This window comes from Heterodontus francisci, chromosome 9 (genome assembly GCF_036365525.1).
Source record: "Heterodontus francisci isolate sHetFra1 chromosome 9, sHetFra1.hap1, whole genome shotgun sequence".
Classification (NCBI taxonomy): domain Eukaryota; kingdom Metazoa; phylum Chordata; class Chondrichthyes; order Heterodontiformes; family Heterodontidae; genus Heterodontus; species Heterodontus francisci.
Genome location: NC_090379.1, coordinates 38,654,641 through 38,675,242, shown reverse-complemented (window position 1 = coordinate 38,675,242; position 20,602 = coordinate 38,654,641). Strand labels below are relative to the sequence as shown.

General features: G+C 42.5%; 1 protein-coding gene across 3 annotated transcripts in view; it reads left to right on the top strand.

The window, feature by feature from the left end:
* The window catches only part of ptpn21 (protein tyrosine phosphatase non-receptor type 21), a 114,183-nt gene that overhangs the window by 45,117 nt on the left and 48,464 nt on the right, over nucleotides 1–20,602 (top strand). For all 3 annotated transcript variants that reach the window (XM_068038843.1, XM_068038846.1, XM_068038844.1), the window contains exons 3-4: nucleotides 17,439–17,608; nucleotides 18,154–18,251. In XM_068038843.1, the coding sequence (XP_067894944.1) occupies nucleotides 17,439–17,608; nucleotides 18,154–18,251 (268 nt within the window). The remainder of the gene's footprint in view (nucleotides 1–17,438; nucleotides 17,609–18,153; nucleotides 18,252–20,602) is intronic.

Genomic DNA, 20,602 nt, shown 5'->3' with positions numbered 1-20,602 from the left:
TGTCAAAAAGGTTTGTGGTGCTCTCGCCCTGTGTAGATGAAAGCGAGGTCTGCAAGGTGGATGAGCAGAATGGCCATGGCACTGTGGTACCTGAAGCCATTAAAGTGGGAGTAACAAAAAGAAATGTAGTGGTAATAGGGGATAATTTAGTGAGGGGGTGGGGGGGGGGTGGTGGCGGGATTGACACTGTACTATGTAGCCGAGAGCGTGAGTCCAGAAGGTTGTGTCGCCTACTGAGTGCCATGGTTTGGGACATTTGCTCAGGGCTGGGCAGGAAATGGGAGGGGGAGGATCCAGTTGTTGTGGTCCATGTAGGTACCAATGACCTAGGTAGGACTAGGAAAGAGTTTCTGCTTAGTATGAGGAGCTAAGCACCAAATTGAAGAGCAGAACCTCGAGGGTAATAATCTCTGGATTATTACCTGAGCCGCATGCCAACTGGCAGAGGGTGCATAAGATTAGTGAAATGAATACGTGGCTCAAAGACTGGTGTGGGAGAAGTGGGTTTCTGTTCATGGGGCACAGGCACCAGTATTGGGGAAAGTGGGGGCTGTACCGTTGGGATGGTCTGCACCTTAACCGTGCTGGGACCAGTGTTCTAGCAAACAGTATAACTAGAGAAGTAGAGAGGGCTTTAAACTAAACAAGGTTGTGGGGGTGGGGGGGTGGTGGTGGCAGGTGAAGGATCAAGCTTGAGTAGATGTAGCAAATCAAGGGGTAGTGTCAAGGCAGGAGAGCAGAATAGTAATATGGGAAATGAAGGTCAGAGAATGACGGGAAGGGACAGAGAAAGAAAAAAACCTAAGAATGCCCTAACAGTCAACACTAAATGTTAGAAAGATAACTAGAAAAGAACTAAAAGCTCTGTATCTGAAGGCACATAGCATTCATAACAAAGTAGACAAACTGAGCACACAATAAAGTAAATAAATATGATCTGATAGCCACTGCGGAGACGTGGCTGCGGAATGACCAGGATTGGGTCCTGAATGTTGAGGGGTATGTGACATTCAAGAAGAATAGGAAGCTAAGTAACGGTGGAGGGGTAGCACTGTTAATCGAGGATGGCATTGGTGCAATAGTTAGAGATGACCTTGGTTTGGGAGATGAGGATGTAGAATCGGTTTGGGTGGAGAAAAGGAATAGTCGGGGAAAGAAGTCACTAGTGGGCCTGGTCTACAGGTCCCCGAACAGTAATCACAATGTAGGACGAAGTATACAAGAAGAAATATTAGGTGCTTGTGACAAAGGGACGACAATAATCATGGGTGTTTTTAATCTACATGTAAACTGGAAAAATCAGATTGCAATAGTAGCCTGGATGAGGAGTTCATGGAATGCTTTTGAGACAGTTTCTTAGAACAGCATGTTCTGGAACCAACCAGAGAGCATGTTATATTAGACTTGGTATTGTGTAATTTGACAGGATTAGTTAATGACCTGAGTAAAGGCACCTCTAGGTAGCAGCGACCACAATATGATTGAATTTTACATCCAATTTGAAAGAGAGAAGAGTGGGTCTAAGACTAGTTTTTTAAATTTGAATAAGGGCAACTATGTGGGCATGAAAGCTGAGTTAGCTGAAGTGAACAGGGTTACTTGGCTTGGAGATGGATCAATAGAGAAGCAGTGGCAGACATTTAAGGGGATATTTCAGAATAAGTATATTCCTACTATAAAGAAAAATTCTAAGGGGAGGACCCACCATCCGTGGTTAACTAAAGAAGTTAAGGAAAGCATCAAACTTAAGGAAAAAGCATATAATTACACAAAGATAAGTGTCAGTTCAGATGATTGGTCAGAATATAAAGAACGGCAGAGAATGACTAAAAGGTTAATCAGGAGAAAGAAATTGGAGTATGAGAGGAAGCTAGCTAGAAATGTAAAAACGGATAGCAAGAGTTTCTATTGGTATTTAAAAAGGAAAAGAGTAAAGTGAGTGTTGGTCTTCTAGAGAGCGAGAATTTGGAGCTAATAATAGATAATAAGGAAATGGCGGATGGAATGAACAAATATTTTGCTTCTGTCTTCACTACAGAGGATACAAAAAACATTCCGGCAATAGCTGTAAATCAGGAGGTGGAAGGAAGAGAGGAACTTGGTGAAATTACAATCACCAGACAAGTGGTACTGAGCAAACTGATGGAGCTGCGGACTGACAAGTCCCCGGGTCCTGATGGACTTCATCCTCAGGTCTTAAAAGAGGTGGCTAATGAGGTAGTAAATGTGTTGGTGTTAATTTTTCAAAATTCACTAGATTCTGGAAAGGTTTCATGAGACTGGAAAGGAGCAACTATAACCCCTCTATTCAAGAAGTGGGGGAGGAAGAAAACGGGTAACTATAGGCCAGTTAGCTTGACCTCTGTCATTGGGAAGGTGTTAGAATTGATCATTAAGGAGGTTGTAGCTGGACGCTTAAAAACAAAACTCAAGATAATCAGGAATAGTCAGCATGGTTTTGTGGAAGGGAAATCATGTTTAACCAATTTGTTGGAGTTCTTTGAAGGAGTGACGTGCTGTGGATAAAGGTGAGTCCGTTGATGTACTGTACTTGGATTTCCAGAAGGCATATGACAAGGTGCCACATAAAAGGTTATTGCGCAAAGTAGGAGCTCATGATGTAAGGGGTAACATATTAGCACGGATAGAAGATTGGCTGGCTGGCAGAAAACTGAATGCTTAAATGGGTCCTTTTCTGATTGGCAGGATGTGACGAGTGGAGTCCTGCAGAGCTCTGTGCTGGGGCCTCAAACTTTTACAATTTATTTCAATTACTTAGATGAGGGGAGCAATGGCATGGTAGCTAAATTTGCAGATGACGCAAAGATAGGTAGGAAAGTATGTTGTGAAGAGGACACAAGGAGGTTGCAGACCGATAGATAGGTTGAGTGAGTGGGCAAAAATCTGGCAGGTGGAGTATAATGTGGGAAAATGTGAAGTTGTTCACTTTGACAGGAAGAATAAAAAGGCAGAGTATTACTCACGGAGAACGACTGCAGCACTCCGAAGTGCAGAGGGATCTTGGTGTTCTAGTGCTTGAGTCACAAAGTTAGTATGCAGGTACAGCAATTAGTAAAGAAGGCTGATGGACTGCTAGCTATCCTTTATTACGAGAGGAATTGAAAATAAAAGTAAGAATGTTATGCTTCAGTTACACAGGGCATTGGTGAGACCACATCTCGGATACTGTGTGCAGTTTTGGTCTCCTTATTTAAGGAAGGATGTAAATGCATTGGAGGCGGCTCAGAGGAGGTTTACTGGATTGATACCTGGAATGAGCGGATTGTCTTATGAGGAAAGGTTGGATAGACTGGGCTTGTTTTCACTGGAGTTTAGAAGAGTGAGGGGAGACTTGAGTGAAGTTTATAAGATTCTGAACGGTCTAGGCAAGGTAGATGTGGAGAGGATGTTTCCTCTTGTAGGTGAGTGTAGAACTCGGGGTCACTGTTTTAAAATTAGGGGTCGCCCTTTTAGGACCGAGATGGGAAATTTTTTCTCCGAGCGTTATGTGACTTTGGAACGCTCTGCCTCAGAAGGTGGTGGGGGTGGGGTCATTGAATATTTTTAAGGTGGAGGTAGATAGATTCTTGTTAGGCAAGTGACTCAAGGGTTATTTGGGGTAGATGGGAGTGCGGAATTCGAAACACGAGCAGAGCAGTCATGATATTGGATAGTGGAGCAGGCTGGAGGGGCTGAATGGCTTAATTCGTATGTTCTGTCATGGAATTGTAATTATTTTTCTCCTCTTAAAATTGTGTGTGCCTTTATGATTTGGTTAAAATCAGTGCAACTTTAAGGAAACAGTGTGCCACAGCTGCATTTTTTGTTACCCTGGGCAACAGCAGGAAAGAGAGGTCACATGGTAATGTTTCCACTTGGCTGTGTGTGAAACAGGCTGAAATCAGTTATTTCTGAGAGACTTTCCAGCAAGGTGCACTGAAGAAAAGGAGCTGTTTTATTCTCAGAAAAATTCTACAAGGAGCTACAAGCCAAGTTAATTCCCTGAGTAAAGAAGAAAAGCCTTCTTTGTCAAGAAACTGTTTGAATTGCTGTGCTCATCGTTCAAAGAGCTGTTTAGTGCTTGCTGCAGCTGAAGAGTTGAAAGCCTATCTTCTGAAGGACTGCATTTTTCTTTCTTTTGGGCCTCCTTATCTCGAGAGACAATGGATACGCGCCTGGAGGTGGTCAGTGGTTTGTGAAGCAGCGCCTGGAGTGGCTATAAAGGCCAATTCTGGCGTGACAGGCTCTTCCACAGGTGCTGCAGAGAAATTTGTTTGTTGGGGCTGTTGCACAGTTGGCTCTCCCCTTGCGCCTCTGTCTTTTTTCCTGCCAACTACTAAGTCTCTTCGACTCGCCACAATTTAGCCCTGTCTTTATGGCTGCCCGCCAGCTCTGGCGAATGCTGGCAACTGACTCCCACGACTTGTGATCAATGTCACACGATTTCATGTCGCGTTTGCAGACGTCTTTATAACGGAGACATGGACGGCCGGTGGGTCTGATACCAGTGGCGAGCTCGCTGTACAATGTGTCTTTGGGGATCCTGCCATCTTCCATGCGGCTCACATGGCCAAGCCATCTCAAGCGCCGCTGACTCAGTAGTGTGTATAAGCTGGGGGTGTTGGCCGCTTCAAGGACTTCTGTGTTGGAGATATAGTCCTGCCACCTGATGCCAAGTATTCTCCGAAGGCAGCGAAGATGGAATGAATTGAGACGTCGCTCTTGGCTGGCATACGTTGTCCAGGCCTCGCTGCCGTAGAGCAAGGTACTGAGGACACAGGCCTGATACACTCGGACTTTTGTGTTCCGTGTCAGTGCGCCATTTTCCCACACTCTCTTGGCCAGTCTGGACATAGCAGTGGAAGCCTTACCCATGCGCTTGTTGATTTCTGCATCTAGAGACAGGTTACTGGTGATAGTTGAGCCTAGGTAGGTGAACTCTTGAACCACTTCCAGAGCGTGGTCGCCAATATTGATGGATGGAGCATTTCTGACATCCTGCCCCATGATGTTCGTTTTCTTGAGGCTGATGGTTAGGCCAAATTCATTGCAGGCAGACGCAAACCTGTCGATGAGACTCTGCAGGCATTCTTCAGTGTGAGATGTTAAAGCAGCATCGTCAGCAAAGAGGAGTTCTCTGATGAGGACTTTCCGTACTTTGGACTTTGCTCTTAGACGGGCAAGGTTGAACAACCTGCCCCCTGATCTTGTGTGGAGGAAAATTCCTTCTTCAGAGGATTTGAACGCATGTGAAAGCAGCAGGGAGAAGAAAATCCCAAAAAGTGTGGGTGTGAGAACACAGCCCTGTTTCACACCACTCAGGATAGGAAAGGGCTCTGATGAGGAGCCACCATGTTGAATTGTGCCTTTCATATTGTCATGGAATGAGGTGATGATACTTAGTAGCTTTGGTGGACATCCGATCTTTTCTAGTAGTCTGAAGAGACCACGTCTGCTGACGAGGTCAAAGGCTTTGGTGAGATCAATGAAAGCAATGTAGAGGGGCATCTGTTGTTCACGGCATTTCTCCTGTATCTGACGAAGGGAGAACAGCATGTCAATAGTCGATCTCTCTGCACGAAAGCCACACTGTGCCTCAGGGTAGACGCGCTCGGCCAGCTTCTGGAGCCTGTTTAAAGCGACTCGAGCAAAGACTTTCCCCACTATGCTGAGCAGGGAGATTCCACGGTAGTTGTTGCAGTCACCGCGGTCACATTTGTTTTTATAGAGGGTGATGATGTTGGCATCGCGCATGTCCTGGGGTACTGCTCCCTCGTCCCAGCACAGGCATAGCAGTTCATGTAGTGCTGAGAGTATAGCAGGCTTGGCACTCTTGATTATTTCAGGGGTAATGCTGTCCTTCCCAGGGGCTTTTCCGCTGGCTAGGGAATCAATGGCATCACTGAGTTCCGATTTGGTTGGCTGTATGTCCAGCTCATCCATGACTGGTAGAGGCTGGGCTGCATTCTATTTTCATCAAATCCACATTATAAGACTTTATCCATCAGGAATGTAACCGACAAAGACTTATTTTATTCTTAGAGCTAATTTTTTTGAAAACTCCACTTTTTAAAATACTGTTACTTTTGTATGTATGTGAATGGGAAGTTGGATTAAAATAGAAGTTATAAGACATGGGCTTATCTTAATGTTTAAGTTTTAGTTTTTTAATAGTTAATTTGTTCTTGTCTAAAGATATCTAGTTTGGTCTGTTTCATTCTGGGTTTACTAGAGCGTTTAATTTGGCTGTTTTCCGATTGGGTGTGAAAGCTGCTTAATATGCTACGACCTGTGGAGTGACTGGGCTGAATTGACAGTGAGTTGCTCCCGCTGCGGTTGTTAGAGTTCGTATAAGAGCAGGTCAGAGGCTGGGAATTCTGCAGCCATTAACTCACCATCTGGCTTCCCAAAGCCTGTCCACCAGGTGGAGTGAATTGAATTGGCTGAAGACTGGCTTCTGGCTTGAGATTTTTGCAAACTTTTCAAACTTGTCATTTGCACTTATGTGCTGGGCTCTGCCATCATTGAGGGTGGGATGTTCATGGAGCCACCTGCTCCCCATGGTTATTGAATTGTCCACCAACATCATTCATGACTGGATGTGGCAAGACTGCAGAGCTTTGATCTGATCAGTTGGTTGTGGGATCATTTAGTTTCGTCGGTAGCATGCTACTTCTTTTTGGCATGCATGTAGTCCTGTGCTGTAGCATCACCAGGTTGGCATCTCATTTTTAGGTACACCTGGTGTTGCTTCTGGCATATTCTTGTCCAGTTCTCATTTAACTCGAGTTGGTCTCATGACTTGATGTTGAAGGTAGAGTGAGGGATATGCCGAGCCATGAACTAACAGGTTGTGATGGCTTATAGTTCTGCTGCTGATGGCCCCCAGTGCCTCATAGATGGCCAGTTTTGAGCTGCTTGATCTGTGAATTTATCCCATTTAGCTTGTGGTAATGTCTCCCGCATGATGGAGGGAGTCCTTGGGTGAAGATGGACTTTGTCTCCACAAGAACTGTCTGGTGGTCACTCCTCCCAGTGCTGTCAAGGACAAATGCATCTTTGACAGGTAGATTGTGGAGGATGAGATGAAATAGATTTTTCCCTGGGTGTTCTCACCATGTCGCAGTCTGGCAACCTTCAGGACTCTGCCAGCTGGTCAGTAGTGGTGCTACCAAGCTACTGTTGGTCATTGAAGTACCCCAGAGTACATTCTGTGCCTTCTGCTTCTTGCAAGTGGTGGTCAAACTGGAGAAATTATAATTCATCTGCAGTGGAATAGTGATTGTTGTTGGACTAGTAATCCAGAGGCCTCGACTAATGATCCAGAGACATGAGTTCAAATCCCACTGCAGCAGCTGGGGAATTTAAGTTGTTAGTTAAATAAAATCTGGAATTTATTTTTAAAAGCTAGTACATACGAACATACATAAGAACATAAGAATTAGGAGCAGGAGTAGGCCACTTGGCCCTTTGAACCTGCTCCACCATTCAATAAGATAATGGCTGAACTGATTACCCGACATTTCCACCTACCCCGATAACCTTTCATCTCATTCCTCATCAAGAACCTATTTACGTCTGCCTTAAAAATATTGAAAGACTCTGCTTCCACTGCCTTTTGAGGAAGAGAACTCCAAAGACTCACGACCCTTTGAGAAAAAAATTCTCATCTCTGTCTTAAATGGGCAACCCCTTATTTTTAAACAGTGACCCCTAGTTCTAGATTCTCCCACAAGGGGAAACATCCTTTCCACATCCACCCTGTCGAGACCTCTCAGGATCTTGTATGTTTCAATCAGGTAACCTCTTACTCTTCTAAATTCCAGGTGATACAAGCCTAATCTGTCCAATCTTTCCTCGTAAGATAGCCTGCCCATTCCAGATATTAGTCTAGTAAACTTTCTCTGTACTGCCTCCAATGCATTTACATCCTTCCTTAAATAAGGAGACCAGTACTGTACACAGTACTCCAGATGTGGTCTTACCAATGCTCTGTATAGCTGAAGCATAACCTCCCTACTTTGGTATTCAATTCCCCTTGTGAGAAACGATAACATTCTATTAACTTTCCTAATTGCGTGCTGTGCCTGCATACTAACCTTTTGCAATTCATGCACTAGAGCACACAGATCCCTCTGCATCTCAGAGCTGTGCAATCTCTCATCATTTAGATAATGTGCTTTTTTTCTTCCTGCCAAAGTGGCCAATTTCCCATTTTCCCACACAAAACTTCATTTGCCAGGTCTGTGCCCACTCTGTTAACCTATCTATATCCCTTTGTAGCCTCCTTATGTCCTCTTCATAAGTTACTTTCCTACCTATATTTGTGTCATCAGCAAATTTAGCAACCATAACTTCGGTCCCGTCATCTAAGTCATTTATAGAAATTGTAAAAGGTTGAGGCCCCAGCACAGATCCCTGTGGCACACCACTCGTTCTTGCCAACCTGAAAATGAACCATTTATGCCTACTCTCTGTTTCCTGTTAGTTAGCCAATTTTCTATCTATGACGATATGTTACCCCCTACAGCATGAGCTTTTATTTTCTGTAATAACCTTTGTTCTGGCACCTTATCAAATACTTTCTGGAAATCTAAGTACAATACATACACCAGTTCCCCTTTATCCACAGCACATGTAACTCCCTCAAAGAACTCCAATAAATTGGTTAAACGTGATTTCCCTTCCACAAAACCATGTTGACTCTGCCTGATTACCTTGAATTTTTCTAAATGCCCTGCTATAACGTCTTTAATAGTTTCTAACATTTTCCCTAAGACAGGTGTTAAGCTAACTGGCCTGTAGTTTCCTGCTTTCTGTCTCCCTCCCTTTTTGAATAAAGGAGTTACATTCATTATTTTCCAATCTAACGGAGCCTTCCTCGAATCTAGGGAATTTTGGAAAATTAAAACGAAAGCATCAACTATCTCACTAGCCACTTCTTTTAACACCCGAGAATGAAGTCCATCAGGACCCGGGGACTTGTCAGCCTGCAGTTCCAACAATTTGTTCAGTACCACTTTCCTGGTGATAATTTTCTTGAGTTCCTCCCTCTCTTCCATTTCCTGACTTACAGCTAATACTGGGATGTTACTTGTATCCTCTATAGTGAAGACCGGTGCAAAATATCTGTTCAATTCATTTGCCATCTCCTTTATTATCCATTATTAATTCCCTAGACTTACTTTCGATAGGACCAATGCTCACTGTGTTAATTCTTTTCTTTTTTTAAAGATCTGTAGAAACTCTTACTATCTCTCTTTATATTTCTAGCTAGCATTCTCTCGTACTCTAATTTTACCTTCCTTATCAATCTTTTAGTCATTATTTGCTGTTTTTTATATTCTGTCCAATCTTCTGACCTGCCTCCCATCTTTGCGCCATTATGGGCTTTTTCTTTAAGTTTGATACTATTTTTAACTGTTTTAGTTAACCACGGATGGCGGGTTCCCCCCTGGAATTTTTCTTTCTCGTTGAAATGTATCTGTTGTGTATTCTGAAATATCCCCTTAAATGTCTGCCACTGCATCTCCATTGACCTATCCCTTAACCTAATTTGCCAGTTTACTTCGGTTAGCTCTGCTTTCATGCCCTCATAATTGCCCTTATTTAAGTAATAGAATCATAGTCATAGAGAGATACAGCACCGAAACAGGCCCTTCAGCCCACCGAGTCGGCGCCGACCATCAACCACCCATTTATACTAATCCTACATTTTCCCTTTCATCCCCACCTTCCCTCAACTATCCTACCACCTACCTACACTAGGGGCATTTTTTTTTTACAATGGCCAATTTGCCTATCAACCTGCAAGTCTTTGGCATGTGGGAGGAAACCGGAGCACCCGGAGGAAACCCACGCGGTCACAGGGAGAACTTGCAAACGCTGCACAGGCAGTACCCAGAACTGAACCCGGGTCGCTGGAGCTGTGAGGCTGTGGTGCTAGCCACTGCGCCACCCCGTTTAAGTTTAAAGTACTAGTCTTGGACCCACTCTTCTCTCCCTCAAACTGAATGTAAAATTCAATCATCATATGATCGCTGCTACTTAGGGGCGCCTTAACTATGAGGTCATTAATTAATCCTATATCGTTGCACAATACCAGGTCTCGTATAGCCTGCTCTCTGGCTCCAGAACGTACTGTTACAAGAAATTATCCCAAAAATATTCAATGTAGGCCTCATCTAGGTTACCTCTGCCCATCTGATTTTTCCAGTCTATATGTAAGTTAAAATCCCTCATAATTATCGCTGTACCTTTCTGACAAACTGCCATTATTTCTTCCTACAGTGTGGTTAATGTTAGGTGGCCTGTACACCTCTCCCACTTCTTGTCTTTATGATTTCTCATCTCTACCCAAACTGCTTCTACATCCTGCTTTCCTGAACTTGGGTCATCCCTCTCTATTGCGATAATACTACCATTAATTAACAGAGCTACCCCTCCACCTTTTCCTAGTTTCCTGTCCTTCCTAAATGTCATGTACCCTTCAATATTCAGGTCCCAATCTGTCATCCTGCAGCCATGTTGCAGTAATGGCCATCAGATCAGACTTATTTATTTCTATTTGCGCTCTTAGTTCATCTGTTTTGTTTCGAATGCTACATGCGTTCAGATACAGAGCCTTTAGTTTTGTCCTTTTTATTATTTTTGCAACCTCTAGCCTTATCTGTTGATTTTACTCTTAGATTTGTATGCTCTGTCCCTTCCTGTCACAGTCTGTTTATCATTTACCATCTTAATACCCTTTCTCTCTTGCCTTGTCTCTACTCCTTGCTTTACCATATCTTCCCAAATTTGAAATCTTACCCCCACTATTTAGTTTAACACCCTCTCTACTTCCCTAGTTATGCAGCTTGCTAGAACACTGGCCCTAGCATGGTTCAGGTGTAGACAGTCCCACCGGTACAGCCACCACTTTCCCTAGTACTGGTGCCAGTGCCCCATGAACCGGAAGCCACTTCTACCACACCAGTCTTTGAGCCATGCATTAATTTCTCTAATCTTATTTGCCCTATGCCAGTTCGCATGTGGCTCAGGTAATAATCCAGAGATTAGTACCTTTGAGGTTCTGCTTCTTAATTTGGTGCCTAATTCCTCATACTGACTATGCAGAACCTCTTTCCTTGTCCTGCCTGTCGTTAGTACCTACATGGACCACAATGACTGGATCCTCCTCCTCCTACTGTATCCCCCTCCCACTAAGTTTCTCTCCAGCCCTGAGCAGATGTCCCGAACCTTGGCAGGCAACACAGCTGTCTGGACTCTGACTCTTTGTTGCAGAGAACAGTGTCAATCCTCATAACTATACTGTCCCCTACTACCACTGCATTCCTTTTATCTCCCTCCACTTGAATGGCTTCCTATACCATGGTGCCATGGCCAGGTTGGTTATCCACCCTGCAGCCTCCACTCTCATCCAAACAAGCTGAAAGAACCTCAAACCTGTTGGACAGTCGCAAAGGCTGAGACTCCTGCACTCCTGCCCTCTTGGTCCCCTTACCTGCCGCCACACACTCCTGTCCCTGACCACTGACTAATTCAGAAGACCCTATCTTAAGGGGTGTGACTGCCTCCTGGTACAAAATGTCCAGGTAACTTTCCCCCTCCCTGATGTGTCGCAGTGTCTGCAGCTCGGACTCCAGTTCAATGATTCTGAGCCGAAGCTCTTCAAGCCGCAAACGCTTACTGCAGACATGTTTGCCCTGGATCGCACTGGCGTCCAGGAGCTCCCACATGCTGCAGCCGTGACACAACGCCTGTCCTGCCATCCTGAATGTGTTTTAATTAACTACTGAATTACTTATTTCAATTATTTATTTTATTTTCCTTTTTTTTTATTTATTAAGCTTACCCCTAGTTCCTTTACTATTTTAAATGTTAGGATTAGAATAGACCTTAACTACATACCAGATAGTCACTGAACAGATAGCTTCTTCTCCAGCCAGTCACCTACCTGCTTGTCTGTGATGTCACACTTGATTTTCTTGAATGAGTACGTTCCACTGAAGAGAGGATCCGATCGGGTAGAGGATAGGATAGCCTCTCCCCGTTCTTTTCAATGAAGCCTCTCCCCACACTTTTAGTATCAGAAAGCGTGACCACAAAGTTATAGGATTGTCATTAAAAACTCATCCAGTTCACTGATGTCCTTTAGGGAAGAAAATCTGCCATCCTTACCCAGTCTGACTTATGTGTCCCCAGACCCATAGCAATGTGGTTGCTCCAAAATGGCCTAGCGAGCCACTCCGTTGCAGTCAAGAAAGCGAATCACCACCATCACCTCGACGGCAATTAGGGATGTATTATAATTGTTGACCTTGCCAGCGACACCGATGTCCCATGGATGAATTGAATAAAAAAAGGAAGGTAGATGGTAATCAGGAGGTTTCCTTGACCCGATGTCATGAGATTTCATGTGGTCCATAGTCAAATTTAATGACTTTCATGGCCAATTCCACCCAAATGCAGACCACTGTGCTGCCACCTCTGGTGGGTCTGTCCTGCTGGTGCGACAGGACATACCCAAGACTGGTGATGGAAGAATCTGGGCATTGGCTGAAATGTATGATTATGTCAGACTGTTGCTTGGTGAGTCTTTGGGGCACCTCCCCCAATTCTGGCACAAGTCTCCAAATGTTGGTGAGGAAGACTTTGCAGGGTCAGCTTGGCTGGGTGTGTCTTTTGGCGGCACAGTGGCGCAGTGGTTAGCACTGCAGCCTCACAGCTCCAGGGACCCGGGTTCGATTCCGGGTACTGCCTGTGTGGAGTTTGCAAGTTCTCCCTGTGTCTGCGTGGGTTTTCTTCGGGTGCTCCGGTTTCCTCCCACAAGCCAAAAGACTTGCAGGTTGATAGGTAAATTGGCCATTATAAATTGTCACTAGTATAGGTAGGTGGTAGGGAAATATAGGGATAGGTGGGGATGTTTGGTAGGAATATGGGATTAGTGTAGGATTAGTATAAGTGGGTGGTTGATGTTCGGCACAGACTCGGTGGGCCGAAGGGCCTGTTTCAGTGTTGTATCTCTAATCTAATCTAATCTAATGTCTGAATCCAAGGTTGATGCCGAATGTTCCTAGTTTTGTGTTATACTTTGCTGTAGCGGTTTGGTATAGCTAAGTGGTTTGCTGAGTCATTTCAGAGAGCAGTTAAGCATCATTTTATCTATCGTCGTTTTTAAGTTTTCAATCCACCTAGCCTCAGCAACTTTTTTGGAAGAGAGCATTCCAGATTTCCACTGCCCTTCGTATGAAAAAGCGCTTTCTGACATCATCCTAAACGGCTTTACTTAACTTTAACTTTAAGGTGATACCTTTTTTTTTCTAGACTATCCCATCAGAGAGTAGTTTCTCTCTATCCTGTCAAATCCTTTAATCATCTTAAACACCTCAATTAGATCACACCGTAGCCTTTTATATTTAAGGGAATACAAGCCTAGCCTATGCAATCTGTCCACATGTTTTCACCCATTTATCCTTGATTTCATTCTGATAAATCTGTGCTACATCCCATCCAAAGCCAATGAATGTATCCTTCCTGAGGTGCAGTGCAGTGCCCCTCGCCCTTTTGCAATAAAGGCCAACATATTAACTTATTAAATTATTTTTTGTACCTACCCACTGGATTTTAGTGATTTCTGTACTTGAACCCATAAATCTCTCTGTTCATCCACAGTTCCTAGCTTGCCATTTAGAAAATACAATGTTCGTTCTTCACCCAAAGTGGATGAGCTCACCCTTTCCCACATTGAACTCCATCTGCCACAGATTTGCCCAGTCACTTAATCTATCAGTGTCCCTTTGCAATGTTCTGTTACCATCTATAGTATTTACTGTTCTACGTAACTTAATGTCATTAGCAAACAGCTCTCTATTCCTTTTGCCAAATCATTGATGATATAGTCAAAAGCTGTGGCCCCAGTACAGATCCTTAGGAGACATCACTAGTCGCATCCTGTCAATTTGAGTACATATCCATTATCCCTACTGTGTCCTACCTTCTAACCAATTCCCCATCCAAACCAATAGGTTGTCCGCAATTTTATGTGCTTCCATTTTTATGTCTTTTACGTGGAACCTTGTTGAATGCCTCCTGGAAATTCTTATAAATAAGATCCATAGATACTCCCTTATCAATCATGTTCGTTACCACCTCACAAAATTTCAGATAGGCTCATTAGATGTAATTTACAGATCCATACTGGCTCTCTCTGATGAGCTCATATTTGTCCAACTGCTCAGTCACCTTGTCCCTAGTAGTAGATTTGAGTAACTTCACTACTTGAGGTGGACTAATAAGCCTATAATTTTTTGGTTTATCTTTTGCACTTCTTAAATAATGACATTGACAATTCCCAAATCTAAGGGGCAATTCCTGAATCATGAGTTTTGCAAGATTATGACTAAAGCATGAACAATTTTCTCACCTAGGTCTTTTAATATCCTGGGGTGAAAACCATCGGACCCTGGAGATTTGCCTATCTTTAATAATATTAGTTTCTGCATCACCATTTTCTTTTTACTTGTATTAAATCTAGTTAGTCTCTTCCCTTGGTTTATTTCCTTGTATCTCTGGTATTTTAATTTCATCCTCTACTGTGTACACTAATACAAAGTAGCTAATTTGTATGTTTACCCTTTCCTGATTTCTAATTACAGTATCATCTGGGTCTGTCATTTCAGGGACCCACATAACTCTTGGCCACCCGCTTGCTCTTAATTTATTTTGTTTTAAAAAACCTCGAGTTTTATTCTTGATATCCCTCCCAAGCTTTATCTCGTTTTTCCTTTTTGCATCCCTTGCCGTTCTTTATATCTCTTGTAGTCCTTGCGATCTCGACTGTTCTTTGCCTTTGTATAAGCCCTTTTAATTTTACACTGTCTCACATCCTTCGACCAAGCTTGTGGGCTAAGACAGCAATTGAGTCTGATTGAAGTCAAATTTAGGTAAACCTGAAAATTATAAAGGGAACCAGTTCCTGTTTGCTTTGTGAAACTATAATTCAAACCATGTTAACCATTTTCCATGAATATATTGAAGTTTGTTGAAACCAGTTGCAATATCTAAGTGTGTTTTCATTACACATTGACTTTGAACTCAAGACAGTTCACTATTGAATTTGGTGCTGAAACGCCATGTCCCCAGATGCATATGTGTCATTCCTGAATTGTTATCTGGCAGATTGCATACTTTGTGTGTTATGCACAGTGTGTACAGCACACTGTGCATTAGGAAATTCTGAATATGAAGTCCTGTATCTTGGAACTTGATCTTCAGTGTGAAAAAAGAAGAGAGATGAGGTGGTTTTTAAAAATAGAGAGGATCTGTTTTTGCTGATTCAGCAGCCCCAAAAAATGAAGTTGTTGAAAAAAAAAAATTGCTAAAAACTGACTTTAGTGATCTGATCATTGAAAAGCTGGTGTGCAAAGTTGGGAGGGGCAGCATATTTTAACCTGTAGGTTTGGCGCACACTGCTTGCTTCAGTGGAGTTTATTAACTTGCGCATTTGTGGGGTCTGAAATCTGAAATGTAACTTTAAACTTGCAAAGTAGTTCTGCTTATAGAATGTATAGTGCAAAACTTTTTTTCAAAAAAAAAAGGAATTTTTCTCTGGTCCATCATGTGTCTCTTCATTGTTATCTGAAAGGTGTAGCATTTTGCTTATTTCCTTCTAATGTGGCTGGAGATAGAAATGCGTTTAATTCTAACTTTTCAGATATCCAGTTGTGTACCATCACATTATCAGTTTGCTTCACTCTTCAATCTTGTCCCAGATAGCATCTGTTTGCATATCTTTGGCCAGGTAACCTATTCTTGTGAAAAGATTATCATTATGATAATCTGTTCTGGGACCACTGCTCTTTGTGATTTTTATAAATGACTTGGATGAGGAAGTGGAAGGCTGGGCTAGCAAGTTTGCCAGTGACACGAAGGTTGCTGGAGTTGTGGATAGTGTGGAAGGCTGTTGTAGGTTGCAATGGGACATTGACAGGATGCAGAGCTGGGCTGAGAAGTGGCAGATGGAGTTCAACCTGGAAAAGTGTGAAGTGATTCATTTTGGAAGGTCGAATTTGAATGTAGAATGCAGACTTAAAGACAGGATTCTTGGTAGTGTGGAGGAACAGAGGGATCTTGGGGTCCATGTCCATAGATCGCTCAAAGTTGCCACCCAAGTTGATAGGGTTGTTAAGAAGGCGTATGGTGTGTTGGCTTTCATTAACTGGGATTGAGTTTAAGAGCCGCGAGGTTATGCTGCAGCTCTATAAGGCCCTGGTTCGACCACACTTGGAATATTGTGTTCAGTTCTGGTCGCCTCATTATAGGAAGATGTGGAAGCTTTAGAGGGGGTGCAGAGGAGATTTACCAGGATGCTGCCTGGATTGGAGGGCATGTCTTACGAAGAAAGATTGAGGGAGCTGGGGCTTTTCTCATTGGAGCGTAGAAGGATGAGAGGTGACTTGATAGAGGTGTACAAGATGATGAGCGGCATAGATAGAGTGGATAGTCAGAGACTTTTTCCCAGGGTGGAAAGGGCTATCACCAGGGGGCATAATTTTAAGGTGATTGGAGGAAGGTTTCGGGGAGATGTCAGAGGTAGGTTCTTTACACAGAGAGTGGTGGGTGCGTGGAATGCGCTGCCAGCGGTGATAGTAGAAGCAGATACATTAGAGGCATTTAAGCGACTCTTGGATAGGTACATGGATGATAGTAGAATGAAGGGTAGGTAGTTAGTTTGATCTTGGAGTAGGTTAAATGTTCGGCACAACATCGTGGGCCGAAGGGCCTGTACTGTGCTGTACTGTGCTATGTTCTATGTTTCTATGATCATAATTTGGCATTTTTTTGCATTAATTGGTATGGTGCTTTTCTGATTATTTAAAAAGGAGATACAAAAGTCATGAAGTTTAATTAATTTATTTAGAGATACAGCACTGAAACAGGCCCTTCGGCCCACCGAGTCTGTGCCGACCATCAACCAGCCATTTATGCTAATCCTACACTAATCCCATATTCCTACCACATCCCCACCTTCCCTATATTCCCCTACCACCTACCTATACTAAGGTAAATTGGCCATTATGAATTGCCCTATCAACCTGCAAGTCTTTGGCTGTGGGAGGAAACCGGAGCACCCGGCGGAAACCCATGCGGTCACAGGGAGAACTTGCAAACTCCGCACAGGCAATACCCAGAATCGAACCCGGGTCGCTGGAACTGTGAGGCTGCGGTGCAAACCACTGAGCCATTGGTTATCGGTACCATAAAGCCCTCACCACAATCTATTCTGCTTAATTGCATTCTTTTTCCAATTCTAATTGAAAATATTCATTTTGCTTCCACTTGGCCTAGTGTCAGCAGTAATGGAGGGGAATGGAGGACCCTAGCTTCTGGTGTACAGTGGGTTACAGGTTAGTTGATTTTTTTTCCCTCTTCTACAGGTTACTTACTTCAGTCTTTGGTATTACAACAAGCAAAATCAATCTCGATGGGTGGATCTGGAAAAGCCTATCAAAAAGCAGCTAGATAAATATGCCATTGAACCTACAGTTTACTTCGGTGTGGTATTTTATGTGCCAAGTATTATACAACTTCAGCAGGAGATTACAAGGTATGGAACATTAAAGTTCAGTATTACATGCGTTTGGAGAAAATACCTTAAATATAGTCTTCAAGTTGACACTTAAAACAATGAAGTTACCTCATAACCTTTGATTAAGTATGAAATTCAGTATATTGTACATACCATTTACGTGCTCAAGATTCAAAATGGAATAATTTGTCTGAAGATCATTTGTTAGAGTTTCAATTAAATATCAAAAGTCTTTCAATCCTGAATCTGAGGCTATGTTACTTGTACACATGCAATTAAATCTGTTAAATTTGGCATAAACATTAAGTTATCTGTAGAAATTTAGCCTCCCTCCTGATATTAGAATCATGTAAGGCAAAGGTTTAAGTTCTGGTCTTCTGAGTTAGCTGATCTCTGCTGGTGCAGTGGTGGGAGTCATATTGTCGATAGCATCCTTGGGGAAGGAAGAAAAAAAAGATACCTAATGTTCCTGTTCATCATTGTGCAGTAACTTCTGGTATAGTTAAGGAAGAAAATTTGTGTAGGTGGTTAATTACTTCATGCACTACAACTTGTTTCTACAGGTACCAGTATTATCTTCAACTGAAGAAAGATATTTTAGAAGGTTGCATACCTTGCACATTAGAACAAGGAATTCAGCTTGCTGGTCTAGCTGTACAGGGTAAGGAAAGATTAGTTGGTTGTTAAATATACTGTTGATTCCAAAGTCTGAATGGCACATAACCTTAATACTGTCTCTTAGGACAAATATGAAAGCCTGGTTTTCCAATTGACTTGAAGTATAAAAGATAAAGTCAATGGACTAATAGATCCATCTCTGGACAAGGTGTAGCACTCTCCTTATCTTTTCCTCCCCTCTGTCAAGATAAATGGTTCCTTCTCGGGTACTATCTCCCTCCCTTTCAAAATTACCATCATTTTTATACTCTCCAAAAAAAACCTCCGCTGTACACACTGCTTGTGAGCTATAACCCCCTTTCCAAACCCCCTTTCCTCTCCATAGTCCTTGAACATGTTACCTCCCAAATGATTGCCCACCTTTCTCTCAACTCCATGTTTAAATCTCTCCATTTAAGTTTCCACCCCTGCCACAGCACAAAAGGCCCTAAACCAAAGGCACAAATAACATTTTCTGTGATTGTGGACATGATGTATTATCCTTCTTGTCCTAGTTGACCTCTCCACAGCCTTTAATGTAGTTGACCACACCTTCCTCCTCCAACATCTCTCTCATGTCTAACTGACTGGGGCTGTCTTCAGTTAGTTTCACTCTCACCTATTCAATATTAGCCACAGTATCTCTTCTTGCCCCATGACCATTGCTTTCCATTACCCCAAAGTTCTATTCTTAATTGCCTACTCTTCCTCAACTATATGTTGCCCTCTTGGCAATGTCACCTGCAGAGATGGGGTCAGTTTCCACATAGACACTGACAACACCTGCTAATTTGTCCACTGCCTCTGTGTTGGTGGACAGCTTTGTCTGTCATATCTCTTGAATGAGCCACAATTTCCTCCAGTTAAACAGTGGGAGGATCAAAGTCATCATCTTTGGCCCCTGCCACAAGCTCCATTCTCATGCCATAGTCTTAATCCGAACCAGACTATTCACCATCTTGGCTGAGCATCCAGCCCTGAGCACTGAGTGGGGAGTGTGAGTAGCCAAAGTCCATATCGGTACCAACTACATAGGTAGAAAGAGGGACGAGGTGCTGCAGGCAGATTTTAGGGAGCAAGGGAAGCCTAGCAAGCAGGACCTCAAAGGTAGTAATCTCTGGTTTACTGCCAGTGCTGTGCACCAGTGAGTATAGAAATAGGAAGGTCGAGCCAATGAACATTTGGCTGGAGAGATGGTGCAGAAGGTAGAGCTATAGATTCCTGCAACATTGGGACTGGTTTTGGGGGCCGAGAGACCTGTACAGGCAGGAGGACGGGTTATATTTAAAGATTTTAAATGAACAAACTTGGGTATTTTTTGCAGTCCAAATGCTATCTATACTATTTCCCACTGAGCAATTGAAACTAGTATTGGGTAATCTACCCCATGAGTGCTCATTCTTTTGTGCAACGACTTTCAAAGTTGTAATGTGGGACATTTGAAGTGTTAATCTTTTATATCTGAAGTATTGCTTGGTTAAAGGAATATTTATTTTGCTTGGTCTCTAATTGACATATATTTCTGATTTCTATTTCTTAAATGAGCTTGTTTGTCTATCTATATACATTGACTTGTCACATACTTAATCTTAAAATTTTAATCAAGTGATTATAGAGTAATTATTTTCTAAAAAGTAGATATTTCTTGGTTCACTGGCAGTGTTAGCTGCACACCTCAGCTAATGTCCAAAATTAAACCAATAATTTTAAAGGATTTGTAAGTAATGCCTTTGATCTGTATCATGAACATTGTGATAATTTTTAAATACCTGAACAAATTTGTGGTAGATTTTGAAGTCAGCTTCTGGATTTTGTTTTTCAGTAGTTGGTGAGCTGAGAACCACCAAGATACTTGCACTCTTGCTGGCACAAACATCTCGCTGTTAACAAGTTACAATACTTTAACACATTTTCTAATAAATCTGACGAGAATCATATATACCAGTTATTGTATTTTTAATTAAAAAGATTGTTTTGGAAAGTCTTTTGTTTAACCGTACGCCGGTTATCTTGTTCTTCAGAAATGCTGTTGCAGATTTTCCTTTCTTTCGACAATCCTGCAATGCACCTCTTTCCCCTGCTCCACCTCTTCCACCACCCCCAAAGAAACCTAAAAATCGCGCTTGATAGCTTGGCTTATTTTTTAAAACTGGGAATTACCTATTCAAACTGTTAGGTACTCTTTAGGTGTCATTACTAAAATACTTTTATTTTGTTTTCAACAATAATGCAAGCTTAATGTACTGCATTAAATTTTATTTTTGTCACCTATTTGCTTTTTGTTGCTGATTAATACTGAGTAAAATGCAATCCCATAAGTTTTACTGTTACGATAGTATATCTTTACTCCAATCA